The sequence below is a fragment of the Bombina bombina genome, chromosome 7, assembly GCF_027579735.1.
Source record: "Bombina bombina isolate aBomBom1 chromosome 7, aBomBom1.pri, whole genome shotgun sequence".
NCBI classification, from domain to species: domain Eukaryota; kingdom Metazoa; phylum Chordata; class Amphibia; order Anura; family Bombinatoridae; genus Bombina; species Bombina bombina.
Genome location: NC_069505.1, coordinates 431,395,844 through 431,416,590, shown reverse-complemented (window position 1 = coordinate 431,416,590; position 20,747 = coordinate 431,395,844). Strand labels below are relative to the sequence as shown.

At 44.5% G+C, this 20,747-nt stretch overlaps 1 protein-coding gene across 1 annotated transcript; it reads left to right on the top strand.

The window, feature by feature from the left end:
* Positions 1-4,186: 4,186 nt before the first annotated feature.
* On the top strand, positions 4,187-19,350 carry TOMM22 (translocase of outer mitochondrial membrane 22). The gene is made up of 4 exons (XM_053721329.1): positions 4,187-4,332; positions 7,305-7,423; positions 13,409-13,526; positions 17,765-19,350. The coding sequence occupies exons 1-4, from the start codon at positions 4,255-4,257 to the stop codon at positions 17,825-17,827; spliced, it is 378 nt and encodes a 125-aa protein (XP_053577304.1). The 5' UTR covers positions 4,187-4,254; the 3' UTR covers positions 17,828-19,350.
* The last annotated feature ends 1,397 nt before the right edge of the window (positions 19,351-20,747 follow it).

Here is a 20,747-nt window from a genome sequence, read left to right as displayed (position 1 = left end):
AAAAAAGGCCCAAGAACAATTTAGCTGTCGCAGCAGCTCTCAGTGGGACTAGTGTCTTGCAGGGAGTCCCTTCACAAGTTAGGTTTGAATGCACAATATAAAGTATGCAGAGAACCAGTTAATGTGGGTTTGACAAATTAAAAGAGCAACAGACCCCTATAGGCTAGTGTACAGTTATGTAAGTGACTGTAGAAAGGCCTGCAAAAAATGAGAATTGTTAGGTAAACAGTAAAATTTTACAACACTCCACCTTGGGCTCAGGGCCCAAAGACACATAAGCTGACGCAGCAGCAATATTTGGAATATTAGAGAAACAGTTTGGTTTTATACTGCAGGGAGAAGGTCCTGAACAGTCCAACTACCAAAAGACAGTCTCACAACACCCTGCTTGGGCCTGGTTTGGGTTGATATAGTAGGTACAGCTCTGGCCTCTAGTGATCGGACACGTGGCCCCTATGTGAAAAACAGTGTTAGCAAGTAATGAGTGCCCTATTGGGGCCTTATAAACCCACTATAGGTATCTTGAGTCCAGTTCAACTGTTTTGAGGAGGGTTTGGGAAGGATATATGTATCAGTGGTTTTGGATCAGGCACCAGTTGGTATGGAAAGGCTCGTCCCACTTTTTAACGTTCAGTTCACCCAGTATTTGGTGTGTGTAACCTTAGGGACCTAAGTTAGGGCCAGTGAAAAAACTTTATTGTGTGAGCTGTCCCACTACAGTGCTGATGTGAGGCAGTACTTAACAGCCTTGATACAAGCTGTGAGTGACACCTTAAAAGTAAAAAGCAATGGTCTCACCCAATTAGGATCCGTTGGCAACGACCCCAGCTCAGCAGGTTGCGTTATGAGAATGGCCGGTGTAGGCCCCACCAGAGACACTTGGGAGTAGGTATCATCAAACCCCGCAACTTCCACCACGACAGCTCCCTGGGTGACACTGGGACAGGTAGCTGTCGAGTGAATGTAGGATTACAAAGTTGAGGAGCCCACTGCCCCCACTTCGGCTCCCTGTGATCTCCGGCTCTGATCTCCTTCTTCCTTACGAGGCTCCAAGATGGCGGTTCGCGCCAAACTAGCCGACAACTAGAGGGAAGGCTCTTGACCACTGGTAGGACTCTCTGCCTCCTATGTCTGCTCTCGAGGGTCAGCTGCTGTTCCTCTAAAGCTCCCGGTAGGGTGAAATGGTCGCTATAAGTTCCGGTAAGGGCCGGTTTCGGGACTGTCCCGCAGGGTAAAGCTTGGCTTCTGCAGACTTACCGGGAACACAGTCAGCTTCGCTCCCGCCGGGAGTAATAGCGGTGCACAGATGGGCTTAGACTTCAGCTCCGGAGCGGATCCCGACCCTCCGGAGCCTGGAGGATGTTATCTCCTTAGTTTGCACAGCTAGACACCCGTTCCTGTGGCCGTCAGGCTCTGTATCCGCGGGGTATGTTATCAGTGCCAGGTATCTTGTTAGGCAACGTCTGTCAGAGTGCTTAGACTAAATATATAGGGTATACTGCTATTTTCAATAGAAATTTGCTCAGTTTAGGGTACTTATTTTTTATACAGTTTAGAGCTCAGAGCTCCACAAGTGTGCTTCTGCTAGCCCCGCCCCCAGTTTATTGTAATTTTAGTATAACAGTTAGGGTAGATTAATTATTAGTTTAATATAGTTTAATGTAATTTTAGTATAATAGATAGGGTAGGTAATTATTAGTTTAATATAGTTTAATTTAAATCTAAAGGTAAGTTTAAATTTATTATAAGATAGGGATGAGTTAATATTTAATATAAAGTTAGCAGGTTGTTAGCTTTAGGGTTTAATAGCTTAATTTAGTTTATGGCGATGTGGGGGGCTGGTGGTTTAGGGGTTAATAGTAGGGTTGCACCGATACTAGTATCGGTATCGGTACCGATACCAAGTATTTGCATGAGTACTTGTACTCGTGCAAATGCACCGATACTTAAACCGATACCTCCACTTCCTACCCATATGCTATCTTGTGGTGTTTTTTCAAACTGCATGTTCCCATTTCATTTTAAGCTGAAGTGGAGACTCAACTAAAAATTGTTTACTACTGTTCTGCCAATACAAATTGCTGTTATTTGTATTATTGTAGGAGAGATCACTGTACCTCGTTCAGACAAACCGCTGAAGTACTGGGCAGTTAATAAACAGATTTCCAGCTCTGGCTAAAATGGCCCAAAATATATTTCTGCCCCATGCAGTAGTGTGGAAAGTGAAAGACTGTTCAACTTAGAGCCGAACCTCCATACAAATGTCAGATTGATGTTATATAACAGCCCTACAACCCAATTGCATCACCCCTTTAAATTTAATATCTTATTGTAATATTTTTTATTTATAAACGTGTTCAGTGAACTTTGTGACAAATAAAACTGTTTTATTATTTCATAATGTGTTTTGAATTACAGTCCTTTATAATTATTAAATAATTAGTCTGTATTGTGCTTGGTAAACTGTCACATGACATTAAAAAAAAAAAGTATCTGTAATTGGTATCGGCGAGTATTTGAAAACAAGTATCGGTACTTGTACTCAGTCATAAAAAATGGTATCTGTGCAACCCTAGTTAATAGGTTTAGTAAGTGGTACTGATGTGGGAGGCCAGGGGTTTAGGGGGTTTAGGGGTTAATAACATAATAGAAAAGGGGGGTTCTCTGATGGTAAGATCAGGGAGGTGGGGGTGGTGGATGTTTTTTTTTTAACACCCCCTTATTTTAATACAGTTTTAACATTAAAAGTTAAGTTTTAATTATCCCACTCTCCACTCATTCTTTACTTATTTGTTTGGATAAATTACCCTCCTATAGTATTTGTGTGCCAATATAGTGTTTCTTTTCTTTCTTTTGTTTGCTTAATAACATAATGTAGGTGGCGGCTGTGTAGGGGGCGGAAGATTAGGGGTAGGTGGCGGCGTTGTAGGGGGCGGAAGATTAGGGGTTAATAACATAGTGTAGGTGGCGGTGGTTTCCGGGAGCGGCGGGATAGGGGTTAATAACTTTATTTATTTGCGGCGGGGTCCGGTTCACCAAAAATGGGCCGGCATCTAAACTTACATTCTTGCTTTTCAAATAAAGATACCAAGAGAATGAAGAGAATTTGATAATAGGAGTAAATTAGAAAGTTGCTTAAAATTGCTGCTCTGTCTGAATCACGAAAGAAACAAATTGGGTTCAGTGTCCCTTTAAGTCCTTTTAATAGAATTATTAAAAATATATACATTTTCTGGTCATTTTGCACAGTATAGACAGCATTTATCGCCCTCCCTACTTGCCCTAGTTAAATTTCTACTCGCCCAGGGCGAGTGGAAATGTTGTGCCCTGATTATATACTATGTAGCTTGTGATAAAATCCCGGTAATGGGCTGTGTGCGTCTATGGAAGGGCAGCAACAAAGAAATGAATTATCAGTAATTAGATTTTGTTTCTCTGAACACTGAAACCCATCATTCAGAGGAGCCCTACATAAAAATGTTATAAATATTTATTATACAAAAAGGTGAACAACTTCTGTGGACACCTCCCTCAGCTACATTGGTGACACACCCCACGCAGACAAAAAGAAAATGTATTTATGCATTTAGCATGAACTACAATACAGAATAAAATCCTCTCTTGTATGATTTTATTTAACCTCTATTAATAAATGAATTAGAAATAAATATCTTTTTGTCACATTACTGTAAATTATTAGATTTTTACATTTTACTGTTAGTTGTGTATTGTTTGAAAAGGAACCACTGATACTATTATATGTGAATTACATATCAGCACTAATAACACTGTTATTATTATTATTTTATGAGGACTTAAGTCACAGTTTTAAGAGTACATACAAAATATCACTGTATTATTAAAATTCTTATTATTAATAATAATAATTTTAAGAATACATAATAATAATAATAATAATTTTAAGAATACATAATAATAATAATACATAATAATAATAATAATAATAATAATTGTAATAATAATTTTAATAATACTGATGAGAGTGAATACAGTGATATTATGTATGTAATCTTAAAACTGGGACTAAAGTTCACATAAAATAAAATAAAATAATAAATCACAGTTTCTCTAGTTTTTCAGTTGTAATGTAGGTGCAGTTCGCCCTTCAGCCCCTAGGCGCATGCAGTTACACACTTTATGGTTAGTCCTCTCTATGGTACTTGGAAGGACGTTTCCTGTGTGGGACTTCCGCCCGGCTGACCCCTGTGTGTGCCTGCACGTTGAGAAGACATCATGTCGTCCCTGCAGGAGCTGCCGCTGGAGACTTCGCTGAGCCGTGAGGCCGAGATTGAGGACGATGACGACGAAGAGGTGAATGTCATGGAGGGTGTTTAACGCCTGGGTTCCAGAGGAATCCCCTCCTCTTATCAGGCATTGAGTGTTGGTAACATGGAACTGGCAGCCAAGGGGTTATCTATCACCCAGTGACAGAAGAGGACATCTCTCTCTCCCATATGTCTGGATAGGGGGCTCGTTGCATGATGGGAGAGGAGGCTCAGGGGGTCATATAGACAGGGAAGGGAAAGCTGCCCGGTGCATGATGGGAGAGGAGAAGGGCCCTTTTCAGGGGGTCATACATATAGACAGGGATAGGTGCCCCAGTGCATGATGAGAGGAGAGGGGCCCTTTTCAGGGGGTCATACATATAGACAGGGATAGGTGCCCCAGTGCATGATGAGAGGAGAGGGACTCTTCAGGGGGTCATACATATAGACAGGGATAGGTGCCCCAGTGCATGATGAGAGGAGAGGGACTCTTCAGGGGGCCATACATATAGACAGGGATAGGTGCCCCAGTGCATGATGAGAGGAGAGGGACTCTTTAGGGGGTCATACATATAGACAGGGATAGGTGCCCCAGTGTATGAGGAGAGGGACTCTTCAGGGGGTCATACATATAGACAGGGATAGGTGCCCCAGTGCATAATGGGAGAGGAGAGGGACTCTTCATGGGGTCATACATATAGACAGGGATAGGTGCCCCAGTGCATAATGGGAGAGGAGAGGGACTCTTCAGGGGGTCATACATATAGACAGGGATAGGTGTCCCAGTGCATGATGAGAGGAGAGAGACCCTTTAGGGGGTCATACATATAGACAGGGATAGGTGCCCCAGTGCATGATGAGAGGAGAGGGACTCTTCAGGGGGTCATACATATAGACAGGGATAGGTGCCTCAGTGCATGATGAGAGGAGAGGACTCTTCAGGGGGTCATACATATAGACAGGGATAGGTGTCCTGGTGCATGATGAGAGGAGAGTGACTCTTCAGGGGGTGCCCTGGTGCATGATGAGGGGAGAGAGGGATAGTTAGGGTGTTTTTGACAGATATAGAGAGGCATAGGTGTCCCAGTGCATGATAGAAGGGGAGATGGGCTCCTCAAGGTGTCATTCGTGTATGTATGTATGTGTATATATACAGTGGATATAAAAAGTCTACACAGCCCTGTTAAAATGTCAGGTTTCTGTGATGTAAAAAAATGAGACAAAGATAAATCATTTCAGAACTTTTTCCACCTTTAATGTGACCTATAAACTGTACAACTCAATTGAAAAACAAACTGAAATGTTTTAGGTAGAGGGAAAATATAAAAATAAAATATGGTTGGTAAACTAATTGTTTGTTGAAGCATCTTTTGATTTTATTACAGCACTCAGTCTTTTTGGGTATGAGTCTATCAGCATGGCGCATTTTGACTTGGCAAGATTTGCCCACTCTTCTTTGCAAAAACACTCCAAATCTGTCAGATTGCGAGGGCATCTCCTGTGCACAGCCCTCTTCAGATCACCCCACAGATTTTGAATTGGATTCAGGTCTGGGCTCTGGCTGGGCCATCCCAAAACTTTAATCTTCTTCTGGTGAAGCCATTCCTTTGTTGATTTGGATGTATGCTTTGGGTCGTTGTCATGCTGAAAGTTGAAGTTCCTCTTCATGTTCAGCTTTCTACCAGAAGCCTGAAGGTTTTGTGCCAATATTGTCTGGTATTTGGAACTGTTCATAATTCCCTCTAGCTTAACTAAGGCCCCAGTTCCAGCTGAAGAAAAACAGCCCTAAAGCATGATGCTGACACCACCATGCTTCACTGTGGGTAATGGTGTTCTTTTGGTGACGTGCAGTGTTGTTTTTGCGTCAAACATATCTTTTGGAATTATGGCCAAAAAGTTCAACCTTTGTTTCATCAGACCATAACACCTTTTCCCACATGCTTTTGGGAGACTTCGGATGTGTTTTTGCAAAATGTAGCCTGGCTTGGATGTTTTTCTTCGTAAGAAAAGGCTTTAGTCTTGCCACTCTACCCCATAGCCCAGACATATGAAGAATACGGGAGATTGTTGTCACAGCCAGTACTTGCCAGATATTCCTGCAGCTCCTTTAATGTTGCTGTAGGCCTCTTGGTGGCCTCCCAGACCAGTTTTCTTCTCGTCTTTTCATCAATTTTGGAGGGACATCCAGTTCTTGGTAATGTCACTGTTGAACCATATTTTCTCCACTTGATGATGACTGTGTTCCATGGTATATCTAATGCCTTGGAAATTCTTTTGTACTCTTCTCCTGACTGATACCTTTTAACAATGAGATCCCTCTGATGCTTTGGAAGCTCTCTGTGGACCATGGCTTTTGCTGTAGGATGCGACTAAGAAAATTTCAGGAAAGACCAGCTAGAACAGCTGAACTTTATTTGGGGTTAATAAGAGGCACTTTAAATGACAGGTGTGTACTGACTCCTATTTAACATGATTTTGAATGTGATTGCTTGATTCTGAACACAGCTACATCCCCAGTTATAAGAGGGTGTGCACACTTATGCAACCACATTATTTTTTTTTTATTTTTTTTTTCTTCCCTCCACCTAAAAGATTTCAGTTTGTTTTTCAATTGAGTTGTACAGTTTATAGGTAAAGGTGGAAAAAGTTCTGAAATGATTTATCTGTCATTTTTTTTACATCACTGAAACCTGACATTTTAACAGGGGTGTGTAGAATTTTTATTTATATATATATATATATATATATATATATATATATATATATATATATATATATATATATATATATATATATATATATATATATATATATATATATATATATATATATAAAAAAATACGATAGGGGTATGTACCCTAGTGCACGATGAGGGACCCCTCAGGGTGTCATAAATTAAGAAGACACGTGCCCCAGTGCATGATGGGATAGGGAAAGCCGCTCACCTGCAATTAACCCTTTGATACACTGATGACTGCAAGCATCTGATCCAGCCTTATCTCTTCTTATGTTTCCCAGCTGGATGAGACTCTATCAGAGAGGCTTTGGGGTCTGACAGAAATGTTCCCGGAAATGATGCGTGGTGTGGCTGGTGTCACCTTTGATTATTCTGTTTGTGCCGCCAAAAAGTTTTACAGGTATGTGGCTAGCGGAGCAGGACTGACAAACATAAGTCGCACTAATTTGTGAGTAGCCCTATAATCTTTCTAGGTCAGAGGGGGACACGTGGTGCCACGGCTTGCTTGGTCAGAGGGGGACACGTGGTGCCACGGCTTGCTTGGTCAGAGGGGGACACGTGGTGCCACGGCTTGCTTGGTCAGAGGGGGACACGTGGTGCCACGGCTTGCTTGGTCAGAGGGGGGCACGTGGTGCCACGGCTTGCTTGGTCAGAGGGGGGCACGTGGTGCCACTGCTTGCTTGGTCAGAGGGGGGCACGTGGTGCCACGGCTTGCTTGGTCAGAGGGGGGCACGTGGTGCCACGGCTTGCTTGGTCAGAGGGGGACACACTAATAGCCCAGTGAGACTACCTGCTTACTTGCAGTGTGGTTTATGGGTCATGAGTATAAATGGATAGGTGAGGGGAGAGAGCTCTGACAGTGTCTGGTCGTAGTGACACACTGATGCTCACCTTCATATAGGGGCGCAGCCATAAGCCCTCTCCTTTTTATAAGCACCCAGTATTAGTCAAGTAATGAAATAAATAGGTGTAAACAGCAGCATATAATAGCAGATGCATTGCTGAATATACAGTTTATAGAGAACAAAATAACGATAAAACAGCCCTTCCAGCATAGTGTGGTTAAGAGCTTGATATGTGAGCGTTAGTTACATACTGCCATTTAAATAACTGGCAGCAATCAGTAGGTTAAATAACTACAATGCATCATGACTACACTCTCAGGCTGGAGTTGGGTACACGCCCCACACCGCTGGCATAGCTCGCAGCTCTGGGTACACGCCCCACACCGCTGGCATAGCTCGCAGCTCTGGGTACACGCCCCCACACCGCTGGCATAGCTCGCAGCTCTGGGTACACGCCCCCACACCGCTGGCATAGCTCGCAGCTCTGGGTACACGCCCCCACACCGCTGGCATAGCTTGCAGCTCTGGGTACACGCCCCCACACCGCTGGCATAGCTTGCAGCTCTGGGTACACGCCCCCACACCGCTGGCATAGCTCGCAGCTCTGGGTACACGCCCCCACACCGCTGGCATAGCTCGCAGCTCTGGGTACACGCCCCCACACCGCTGGCATAGCTCGCAGCTCTGGGTACACGCCCCCACACCGCTGGCATAGCTCGCAGCTCTGGGTACACGCCCCCACACCGCTGGCATAGCTCGCAGCTCTGGGTACACGCCCCCACACCGCTGGCATAGCTCGCAGCTCTGGGTACACGCCCCCACACCGCTGGCATAGCTCGCAGCTCTGGGTACACGCCCCCACACCGCTGGCATAGCTCGCAGCTCTGGGTACACGCCCCCACACCGCTGGCATAGCTCACTGCTCTGGGTACACGCCCCCACACCACTGGCATAGCTCTGGGCACTCACTAGTCCGCTTTTGTGTATATGTAGGAGAATTACAAACTGTTTCATCATTCTTGTTTATATTTCAGCATTTTCGGTTTATACATTTATGGGTGTAGGTTAGGGACCTGGGTACAAAGAGTCCTTGACCTGGCACCTCTGCCTTTCATTGTAAGACTTATCGGCCCTGCACTACTATGTGTTTTAACCCCTGCAAAGGGAAACTAGTTACACAGCTGAGCCAGGACTAGCAGTCCTCTGCGGTTCTTCAATTGTGTGTTTAAATTCTTTGCACGGTTGATAGTCTTAAAATGACATAATTACAGAATAATTAGCTCATGTCATTTTTAATTATTCTGGCCCTTAAACTGCCGCCCGGCTATCTGTTAGTGCCAGGTGAGCACCCAGAGCTGTGAGTTTGTTCAGAAGCATGGGATGTGTAACCACTCTGGTGTGAGAGTGCAGTGCACATGTATATAATTAGTCATGAGGTTGTTACTTGGCATTCGGTGGTAAATATAGGAAAAAGTATATATATATGGTGTGTGTTAAATAATCTGTGTATATGTGTACTTGTATACAGTGTTGTTCACACACAATTTTGCCAGCAAGGTGACATTATAAGGTAGCCAGGTAGGGGCAGTGTAACATTTTCTAATATTATAACATTTGCTGCTATCGAAAACATAAAATAATTGCTTCAGTTACCATTTGTAACGGTACCAACCGGATACCAAGGGTTAACACCAGGGAACAATGTCCTGCATAGGGAATCAGCAATTCACAACCCAGCCAGTTTTCAGGTTTTAAACAGAATGACTTTTATTAAGGCTCATATGCCCAGTATTTATGCAGGTCTGACCCCCCCCAGAAGGGGGGTTGAAAGAATGTTGTACATTAGATGGAGGGAACACGCCCTTTTACATGATACAATAGAATACCTTGCTCAAGCTGATAACAATTTAAACACAGACACACACTTGGCTTTCCTTATCATCTAGGGTCTGCTCTCTGAGGTTGATTAAACAATGGACTGTGTATCAATAACATTAATGACAGTGCACAATAGCTGAGGCTAAAGCTGAACACAGTTAACTCTTTCAGTGCTGACAGAAGGGTCTGTCACATCTACATAGCACAATATACAGCCTATAGACAACCTTTCTTACGTTATAGTCCAGAAGTGGCTAGGTTTGCCACAATGCTCCCCCAGAACCAAGCCGGCATACACAGTCTGATCCCAACGGATCGGCTTGGGGATGTCCGGGGCAACAACTTTCGGCTCAAGTAAGCTACGGGGTGTTCTCCGCCATCTGCTCCAACTTGGCTCAGTACTGCCCCCACCCCAAACATGGAAGCGTCTCTTCCCGGAGGGACTGGGCTTGGGTAGTCACAGGGTTAACATCAGCGGGATCCATGGGAGCATAGGCAGAAACAAGGGGGGCCAAGTCATTTCCAAGGAGAACATCAGCAGGTAAGTCCTTCTTGACCCCCACATTCACAAGTCTAGCGCCCACTCCCCAATCCAAATGTACCCTGGCAACAGGTAGGCGGAACACAGTGCCCCCTGCTACCCTCACAGCCATAGTGTCTCCAGTGTGCTGTTTCTCAGACACCAAGTTCTCTTGAAGCAAGGTCATGGTAGCACCAGTATCCTGTAGACCACTGACCTCCTTCCCATTCACTTTAACCCGCTGCCGGTTATTCCGGTGGGCAGCTTGCACGGGGTCTGCTTCATGTAGGCTGCCCCAGCATTCTGGCGCCTCTACGTAGCGGGCCGCAGGCTGAGGATTATGTGGGATTCCGCCGGCGGGTCTTCTCCAGGACTGTGCTTGATTTGCTGCGTTTAGGGGACACTCTGGTCTTTTGTGCCCTAGTCGCTTACATCCAAAGCACCGAATAGGTTGTGAGTAGCCCCGCGAATTGAACCGGGCTCTCTGAGGGTAGTTCGTGGCCAGAGGCCGTGTGATATAGCGGTGCGCTGGGGGCTGGTAACTGGCCGCTGCTGGGGTGACTGGGGGTCTGTACTCCACTCTAGCAGTGGGCAATCGGTATACCGCTCCCCCTGCCCCTCGTACTGCCACGGATCCGCCCATGTGTACTGTATCCGGCACCAAATGGGGAGCTATCAGGGTTAAAGTAGCTCCCGAATCCCGAAGTCCCTGGACCTCCTTCCCCTCTACGGTCCCCAGCTGGCGGGGATGTTGCCAGTTATCGGCGGCCCGGACCGACATCACCTCATGCAGAATTCCCAGGGGTTCCTCGGCTTGGGTGCTCAACACCTCATGAGCGGCTGGCTCCGTTTGGTAATGGTGAGCAGCCGCCCTTGGGGCCAGGTTCTGTCTGACCTGGTTCCAAGCTTGTCTGCTCCGATTTTGGGTGCACTCACGTGCCATATGTCCCCACTGCTTGCAGGTGTGGCATTGTATATTAGCCCGTCCGTTGTTAGGCTGTAGTCCATGGTGCCTCCTGGCATCAAAATGCTGGTCTGCTAATCTGGCTGCTTCGGTTAAGGTGAGGGGTTTTCGATCTCTCACCCATTCTTGGGCTTCTGGGGACAAGCCGTTAAAGAATTGCTCCAACAGCATCAGTTGTCGCAATTCTTCCATGGTGGTAGCTTGGCTGGCCTGTATCCACCCTTGAGATGCTTGATCCAGCTTGTGGGCCCACTCTGCATGTGAATCTCTTTCTGGCTTGCGCAGGCCTCTAAACTTGCGCCGGTATGCCTCTGAGGTAATGGCATATCTTTCCAAGATCGCTCTCTTCACTTTAGCGTAATCCTTGCTGTCCTCCCTGGGTACAGCGCGATACGCTTCCGCTGCCCTACCGGCTAGCTTGCCTGCTAGCACCGGCACCCATACGGACTGCTCCAAATCATGTAACTCGCACAGTCTCTCAAAATCCTGTAAATACCCATCAATCTCATCCTTCTCCTCACAAAACATTTTAAATGCATGGTATGGGATTTTGGGTCTTACTGGGTTGCTGAGTGCGTCCAAAATGGATTCTGCTCGGGAGGATGCATTCCGCGGACTGTGTGCCATCACGTACTCCTGCACATCTGCCATTACCACGGATAGCATATCCCGTGGTACAGGTTGGGGTAAAAATTCCAGCCTGGTCCTCATTTCCCTCTGGTATAGGGTCTCCTCCATGGCTGCTGGAGGCGTAGCGCTGCGAGCTCTGTCTCCCTCCATCAGCTCAGCAATTAATATAGCCTTGGGTTTGCTGCTGCCTATCTTTCCCCTGGCTTCTAGCAGTTCCTTTTACGTTTGTCTCTTTAGCTTAGAATAATCCATCTCCATTCACTTCGGTCCCTGGTACACCTTCCATCTTAGTCAGTATTGTAGTAATCCCCCTCTTCCTGAGGTTACTGGCTTGTGTAGTTGCTCTTCTGGGCGATAAGGTTCATTCCGTCGCTTGCCACCAATTGTAACGGTACCAACCGGATACCAAGGGTTAACACCAGGGAACAATGTCCTGCATAGGGAATCAGCAATTCACAACCCAGCCAGTTTTCAGGTTTTAAACAGAATGACTTTTATTAAGGCTCATATGCCCAGTATTTATGCAGGTCTGACCCCCCCAGAAGGGGGGTTGAAAGAATGTTGTACATTAGATGGAGGGAACACGCCCTTTTACATGATACAATAGAATACCTTGCTCAAGCTGATAACAATTTAAACACAGACACACACTTGGCTTTCCTTATCATCTAGGGTCTGCTCTCTGAGGTTGATTAAACAATGGACTGTGTATCAATAACATTAATGACAGTGCACAATAGCTGAGGCTAAAGCTGAACACAGTTAACTCTTTCAGTGCTGACAGAAGGGTCTGTCACATCTACATAGCACAATATACAGCCTATAAACAACCTTTCTTACGTTATAGTCCAGAAGTGGCTAGGTTTGCCACACCATACATTTATATTTAATGATAATTTTTGCAACAAACTGAATTTTTTTTATTTTAGCTAATTGTAGCTTAAAGGGACATTATACACTAGATTTTTCTGTGCATACATGTTTTGTAGATGATCCATTTATATTGCCCATACAGGTTGTTTTTTTAAATATAAAGTTTAGCTTATTTGTAAATAACTTTGCGCTGATTTTCAGACTCCTAACCAAGCCCAAAGCTTTAGAAGAATACCGACGTATACCTACTCCAGCCTGTTTGTGCAAAGGGTCTTTTTATATGTAGGGGGAGGGTCTTATTTCCCACTTTCAGTGGGTGTTCCAGTAACCTTTTTAACAGAGCTAAACTGGGAGCTTCTAAGTAACTTTTAACGGTTTTATACTGGATTTTTAGATCAGTATCTGTGCATATTATTATTTATAGCCGTGTCTATTACACGCAGTTATATGAAAATTGGTTTATACTGTCCCTTTAATATTGGCTAAAATTTGGGACGGTCGGTAAAGTCAGCTGGTGGTGCACCCATTATAAAGATCCTGGGGAGAACACTGATACAGATAGCGATAGTTATATTTTGTATATATATGTGTGTGTGTGTGTGTGTGTGTGTGTGTGTATGTGTGTATATTCACACAAATAATATGAATCTGATGTTCACTAATTTCCTATTGTAGTTTCTCCCGTTCAGCGCTCTGGATAGGAACAACATCCTTTATGATCCTGGTTTTGCCAGTGGTGTTTGAAACGGAGAAGTTGCAGTTGGAGCAGCAGCAGCAGTTACAGAATAGACAGGTAAGGTTTGTGCAGTGCCGGCTCTGCTCTAGTACAGCTACTTGTTACATCTGTACATTTGTGTAGTGCAGCCTCTCCTCTAGTACAGCTACTTGTTACACCTGTACGTTTGTGTAGTGCAGCCTCTCCTCTAGTACAGCTACTTGTTACACCTGTACGTTTGTGCAGTGCTGCCTCTCCTCTAGTACAGCTACTTGTTACATCTGTACGTTTGTGTAGTGCCGGCTCTAATCTAGTACGGCTACTTGTTACATCTGTACGTTTGTGTAGTGCTGGCTCTCCTCTAGTACAGCTACTTGTTACATCTGTACGTTTGTGTAGTGCTGGCTCTCCTCTAGTACAGCTACTTGTTACATCTGTACGTTTGTGTAGTGCTGGCTCTCCTCTAGTACAGCTACTTGTTACATCTGTACGTTTGTGTAGTGCTGCCTCTCCTCTAGTACAGCTACTTGTTACATCTGTACGTTTGTGTAGTGCTGCCTCTCCTCTAGTACAGCTACTTGTTACACCTGTACGTTTGTGTAGTGCCGCCTCTCCTCTAGTACAGCTACTTGTTACATCTGTACGTTTGTGTAGTGCTGGCTCTCCTCTAGTACAGCTACTTGTTACATCTGTACGTTTGTGTAGTGCTGGCTCTCCTCTAGTACAGCTACTTGTTACATCTGTACGTTTGTGTAGTGCTGGCTCTCCTCTAGTACAGCTACTTGTTACATCTGTACATTTGTGTAGTGCAGCCTCTCCTCTAGTACAGCTACTTGTTACACCTGTACGTTTGTGTAGTGCTGCCTCTCCTCTAGTACAGCTACTTGTTACACCTGTACGTTTGTGTAGTGCCGCCTCTCCTCTAGTACAGCTACTTGTTACATCTGTACGTTTGTGTAGTGCTGCCTCTCCTCTAGTACAGCTACTTGTTACATCTGTACGTTTGTGTAGTGCTGCCTCTCCTCTAGTACAGCTACTTGTTACATCTGTACGTTTGTGTAGTGCTGCCTCTCCTCTAGTACAGCTACTTGTTACATCTGTACATTTGTGTAGTGCAGCCTCTCCTCTAGTACAGCTACTTGTTACACCTGTACGTTTGTGTAGTGCTGCCTCTCCTCTAGTACAGCTACTTGTTACATTTGTGTAGTGCAGCCTCTCCTCTAGTACAGCTACTTGTTACATCTGTACGTTTGTGTAGTGCTGCCTCTCCTCTAGTACAGCTACTTGTTACATCTGTACATTTGTGTAGTGCAGCCTCTCCTCTAGTACAGCTACTTGTTACACCTGTACGTTTGTGCAGTGCTGCCTCTCCTCTAGTACAGCTACTTGTTACATCTGTACGTTTGTGTAGTGCCGCCTCTCCTCTAGTACAGCTACTTGTTACATCTGTACGTTTGTGTAGTGCTGGCTCTCCTCTAGTACAGCTACTTGTTACATCTGTACGTTTGTGTAGTGCCGCCTCTCCTCTAGTACAGCTACTTGTTACATCTGTACGTTTGTGCAGTGCTGCCTCTCCTCTAGTACAGCTACTTGTTACATCTGTACGTTTGTGTAGTGCTGCCTCTCCTCTAGTACAGCTACTTGTTACATCTGTACGTTTGTGCAGTGCTGCCTCTCCTCTAGTACAGCTACTTGTTACATCTGTACGTTTGTGCAGTGCTGCCTCTCCTCTAGTACAGCTACTTGTTACATCTGTACGTTTGTGCAGTGCTGCCTCTCCTCTAGTACAGCTACTTGTTACATCTGTACGTTTGTGTAGTGCAGCCTCTCCTCTAGTACAGCTACTTGTTACACCTGTACGTTTGTATAGTGCCGGCTCTCCTCTAGTACAGCTACTTGTTATCCCTGTACGTTTGTGTAGTGCCGCCTCTCCTCTAGTACGGCTACTTGTTACATCTGTACGTTTGTGCAGTGCTGCCTCTCCTCTAGTACGGCTACTTGTTACATCTGTACGTTTGTGCAGTGCTGCCTCTCCTCTAGTACGGCTACTTGTTACATCTGTACGTTTGTGTAGTGCTGCCTCTCCTCTAGTACGGCTACTTGTTACATCTGTACGTTTGTGCAGTGCCGGCTCTGCTCTAGTACAGCTACTTGTTACATCTGTACGTTTGTGTAGTGCTGCCTCTCCTCTAGTACGGCTACTTGTTACACCTGTACGTTTGTGTAGTGCCGGCTCTGCTCTAGTACAGCTACTTGTTACATCTGTACGTTTGTGTAGTGCCGGCTCTCCTCTAGTACAGCTACTTGTTACACCTGTACGTTTGTGTAGTGCCGGCTCTCCTCTAGTACAGCTACTTGTTACATCTGTACGTTTGTGCAGTGCTGCCTCTCCTCTAGTACAGCTACTTGTTACATCTGTACGTTTGTGCAGTGCCGGCTCTCCTCTAGTACAGCTACTTGTTACATCTGTACGTTTGTGTAGTGCTGCCTCTCCTCTAGTACAGCTACTTGTTACACCTGTACGTTTGTGTAGTGCTGCCTCTCCTCTAGTACAGCTACTTGTTACATCTGTACGTTTGTGTAGTGCTGCCTCTCCTCTAGTACAGCTACTTGTTACATCTGTACGTTTGTGTAGTGCTGGCTCTCCTCTAGTACAGCTACTTGTTACATCTGTACGTTTGTGTAGTGCTGCCTCTCCTCTAGTACAGCTACTTGTTACATCTGTACGTTTGTGCAGTGCCGCCTCTCCTCTAGTATAGCTACTTGTTACATCTGTACGTTTGTGTAGTGCTGCCCCTCCTCTAGTACAGCTACTTGCTACATCTGTACGTTTGTGCAGTGCCGGCTCTCCTCTAGTACAGCTACTTGTTACACCTGTACGTTTGTGTAGTGCAGCCTCTCCTCTAGTACAGCTACTTGTTACATCTGTACGTTTGTGTAGTGCAGCCTCTCCTCTAGTACAGCTACTTGTTACATCTGTACGTTTGTGTAGTGCAGCCTCTCCTCTAGTACAGCTACTTGTTACACCTGTACGTTTGTGTAGTGCAGCCTCTCCTCTAGTACAGCTACTTGTTACACCTGTACGTTTGTGTAGTGCAGCCTCTCCTCTAGTACAGCTACTTGTTACACCTGTACGTTTGTGCAGTGCTGCCTCTCCTCTAGTACAGCTACTTGTTACATCTGTACGTTTGTGCAGTGCCGGTTCTCCTCTAGTACAGCTACTTGTTACATCTGTACGTTTGTGCAGTGCTGCCTCTCCTCTAGTACAGCTACTTGTTACATCTGTACGTTTGTGCAGTGCTGCCTCTCCTCTAGTACAGCTACTTGTTACATCTGTACGTTTGTGCAGTGCTGCCTCTCCTCTAGTACAGCTACTTGTTACATCTGTACGTTTGTGCAGTGCTGCCTCTCCTCTAGTACAGCTACTTGTTACATCTGTACGTTTGTGCAGTGCTGCCTCTCCTCTAGTACAGCTACTTGTTACATCTGTACGTTTGTGCAGTGCTGCCTCTCCTCTAGTACAGCTACTTGTTACATCTGTACGTTTGTGTAGTGCTGCCTCTCCTCTAGTACAGCTACTTGTTACATCTGTACGTTTGTGCAGTGCCGGCTCTAATCTAGTACGGCTACTTGTTACATCTGTACGTTTGTGCAGTGCTGCCTCTCCTCTAGTACAGCTACTTGTTACACCTGTACGTTTGTGCAGTGCCGGCTCTCCTCTAGTACAGCTACTTGTTACATCTGTACGTTTGTGTAGTGCTGCCTCTCCTCTAGTACAGCTACTTGTTACATCTGTACGTTTGTGTAGTGCTGGCTCTCCTCTAGTACAGCTACTTGTTACACCTGTACGTTTGTGTAGTGCCGCCTCTCCTCTAGTACAGCTACTTGTTACATCTGTACGTTTGTGTAGTGCCGGCTCTAATCTAGTACGGCTACTTGTTACATCTGTACATTTGTGTAGTGCCGGCTCTCCTCTAGTACAGCTACTTGTTACCCCTGTACGTTTGTGTAGTGCCGCCTCTCCTCTAGTACAGCTACTTGTTACACCTGTACGTTTGTGCAGTGCCGGCTCTCTTCTAGTACAGCTACTTGTTACATCTGTACATTTGTGCAGTGCCGGCTCTCTATCACAACTGATTTTATAAAATTGTATGCTGTTTCTGAATCACAAAAGAACATTTTTGGGTTTCATATGCTTTTGAAATACAAATAAATCCCCGCTGAGGAAATATAAATTAGAACGTTAACTCTGTGTGTAAAAACAATTCTTTATTTCTTTGACTTTTTCCCTCACTTTTTTTTTCTTTCTTAAACAGCTTCTTCTGGGACCCTCTGCAGCGATGTCCGGTTCTCTCCCCCCAATGCCGGGAAAAGTCTAATTTTCCATCATCTTCATACATTGAGATTTTTTTTTGCTGATTGGAAGTCTGTGTAGTCCTTAAGTGCTCTGCAAGGTGACAAGATTTTTTTTTTATTTTTGGAATGTCCAACCCATCAGAAGTGGTGTCCCTCACTGAATGTTGGGCAAACAGGAGCTTACTAGATAAAGATGCTGGTTTCCATTCATTCTATGCTGCTATCACCTCCAGTACTTTTCAGCAATACTGAAGAGCTTAATCCGTATGATAGAGCATCTGAGGATCAACCGCTGCAGAAGAAACAGTGATAAATGGTGTTTTGAGGTTTTCCAGTCACAGCTAAAGTCAACAAAGGTTAAATGCGGTTGATTTTGCACGTTGGCGGTTAGTGCCCACCGTTGCCCGTGACATCACTATTGGTGTCCAGTAATGTCCTCTAGTGTTACAGATCAAGCAATAAAGATTCAGCAGGTAAAGGTTAGTCTGATTATTCCACTGGACACCTCTGAGATGTGTGATGCTACAAGCGCTGATAAACCTCTTTAAATTCCATACTGTTCTCACTCTAGTCCCTGAGATACAAAATGAAGCCTGCCCTGTACCCTGGATATACTTGTAGTTTACTGGTGAAGCAGAATGAATATCTCCATATACAGGGGCCCAGATCCCCTTGCTTATATCAGACACTGCAGCCGCGTAGATGCTAAATAGCTCTGCTTGTCCCTTTCTGTGCTTAGAGGATCTGCCCTGGAAGAACAATTGCACCATAAAGACAAGTCGGTCAATCTTATGGTTTTATAAGTGAATAATGTTCATACTGCCGGACTTTTAATGAGATGATTTGGTTCAACTCGTCATACGTATATAATCCTTCTTTTTTTTTTTTTTTTTTTTTTTTTTTACTTATTAAAACAAATTATGGAAGTTTATTTTCCTTTATTGCTCTTTTATTGTTTAAATGCTGTCGGATACTATGCTGCTTTTTAATATGAATCTACAGCCCCAAGGTATCATTTAATTGGTGCCACACACCAGTGCTAATTGGTAGGTATGCTGTTTCCCTAGTGCACGGGGCACACTTATCAACACCAATTAGCCCAGGTGCTTGTATGTGAAGCTGAGCTGGGGATAAATACAGAGAGAGGGCACCAAAAAGTGTCTGACTTAGGTTAAAATCTTTAAGCTTTAGTATTTAAGGTGGGTTAGTGGTGTGGTGTTTATGCCTTGTGTGCTACAGGTTATTGGTTTGATCCCCAGTGCAGGTGCGTGTGGTTATTATATGTGTAGGTCAAAGGCGAGGGGATAATACATATATACACACTCGCACGCACATATATAAGGCATTTAATAAAGCTGACGGCTTTTGTCTCCAAAAAGACCAACTCAAGATGGCAGCTGGAGGCGCAGGTTCAGGGGTAATTTGGAGAAACCATTGATTTGTGGAACGGAGATGGTAAAACCAAAGACAGGAATATCTGATGTGAATAAGGCTGTACTGAGAATTACACAATAAACACAACTTGATATTAGTTGTAACTAGACAATGTGTTTGTTTACAATTTATAGGAAAAATAATCCAACCCGTTCTTTAAACTTTTTTCCCCCCAAGATCCAGTGCCACGATACCACAAACCTTCATGACCCTATTTCTTTTTAATGACACGATGAGTCCACGGATCATCTAATTACTATTGGGAATACCTCTTCTGCCCAGCAGGAGGCGGCAAAGAGCACCACAGCAAAGCCAACCCAGTCATTTTCTTTGCCTACGTTAAGTGCAAGGAAGTGGTAATTATTTTTAAAGTAGTACAGGATTGTGATGCTTTGTCCTAGGGTGTAGCTGTAGCCCATATCAGTCTCTTCAGTAGAGCAGTGGTGGCTTTAGAGCAATGGGAACTTGTGGGACACAATTCTCACTGCGCCTCCCATATATTTATGCTGCCCTAACCCTGAAAACCTGAGGGATATTTACTCAGGGCTTTCTATTATTCACAGGTCCATGTGAGGGAGAGGACCTCTCAAACCTGGGACTGCCTTGCTGTCAGGCAGAATATGAGGTAAGTGCTGGCTTTATTTCTGGAGTATAAGATGTTTAATGTGGGTTAGAATGGACCAAGAGGCCTTACAAAGTGTCACTTGCTCTTTATGTTTTGATGCCAATGTGGAACCACCAATCCCTTTCTGTTCCTCATGTATTGAGAGAACTTTAAGCTACATGGATAGACTTTTTTCTGAACCAACATTTTCTAAGGAGGATGCTTTTCAGGAATCTAATGTCCAATATATGCCCAGCTTTCTCCTCAAGCGTCCCAAATTTTACCGCCCTCACATGCAGTGCCCTGCGCTTCCTCTCTGGCTTCCACTGGAGTTACTTTAAAAGACATCGCTTCTCTCATAAAGGGAGAGCGTAAGAGGAAAAGCAGACATTCAGTAAGCGAGGCTTCTGACGCAGTTGTTGCTATTTCAGATGCCCCCTCCCAGAAGCCTGAGGAGGATAATGTAGTAGCATCTGAAGGTGAAATCTCAGATTTTGACAGTGTAATTCCTCTTGCTGATACTGAAGTTGTATCCTTCAGGTTTAAGCTAGAACACCTCCATCTGTTACTTAAAGGACCAGTCAACACAGTAGATTTGCATAATCAACAAATGCAAGATAACAAGACAATGCAATAGCACTTAGTCTGAACTTCAAATGAATAGTAGATTTTTTTTTCTTTTAAAAGTTATGTATTTTTCCACTCCCACTGTACCATGTGACAGCCATCAGCCAATCACAAATGCATACACATACCATGTGACAGCCATCAGCCATTCACAAATGCATACACACTTATTCTTGCACATGCTCAGTAGGAGCTGGTGACTCAAAAAGTTTAAATATAAGAAGACTGTGCACATTTAGTTAATGGAAGTAAATTGGAAAGTTGTTTAAAATGGCATG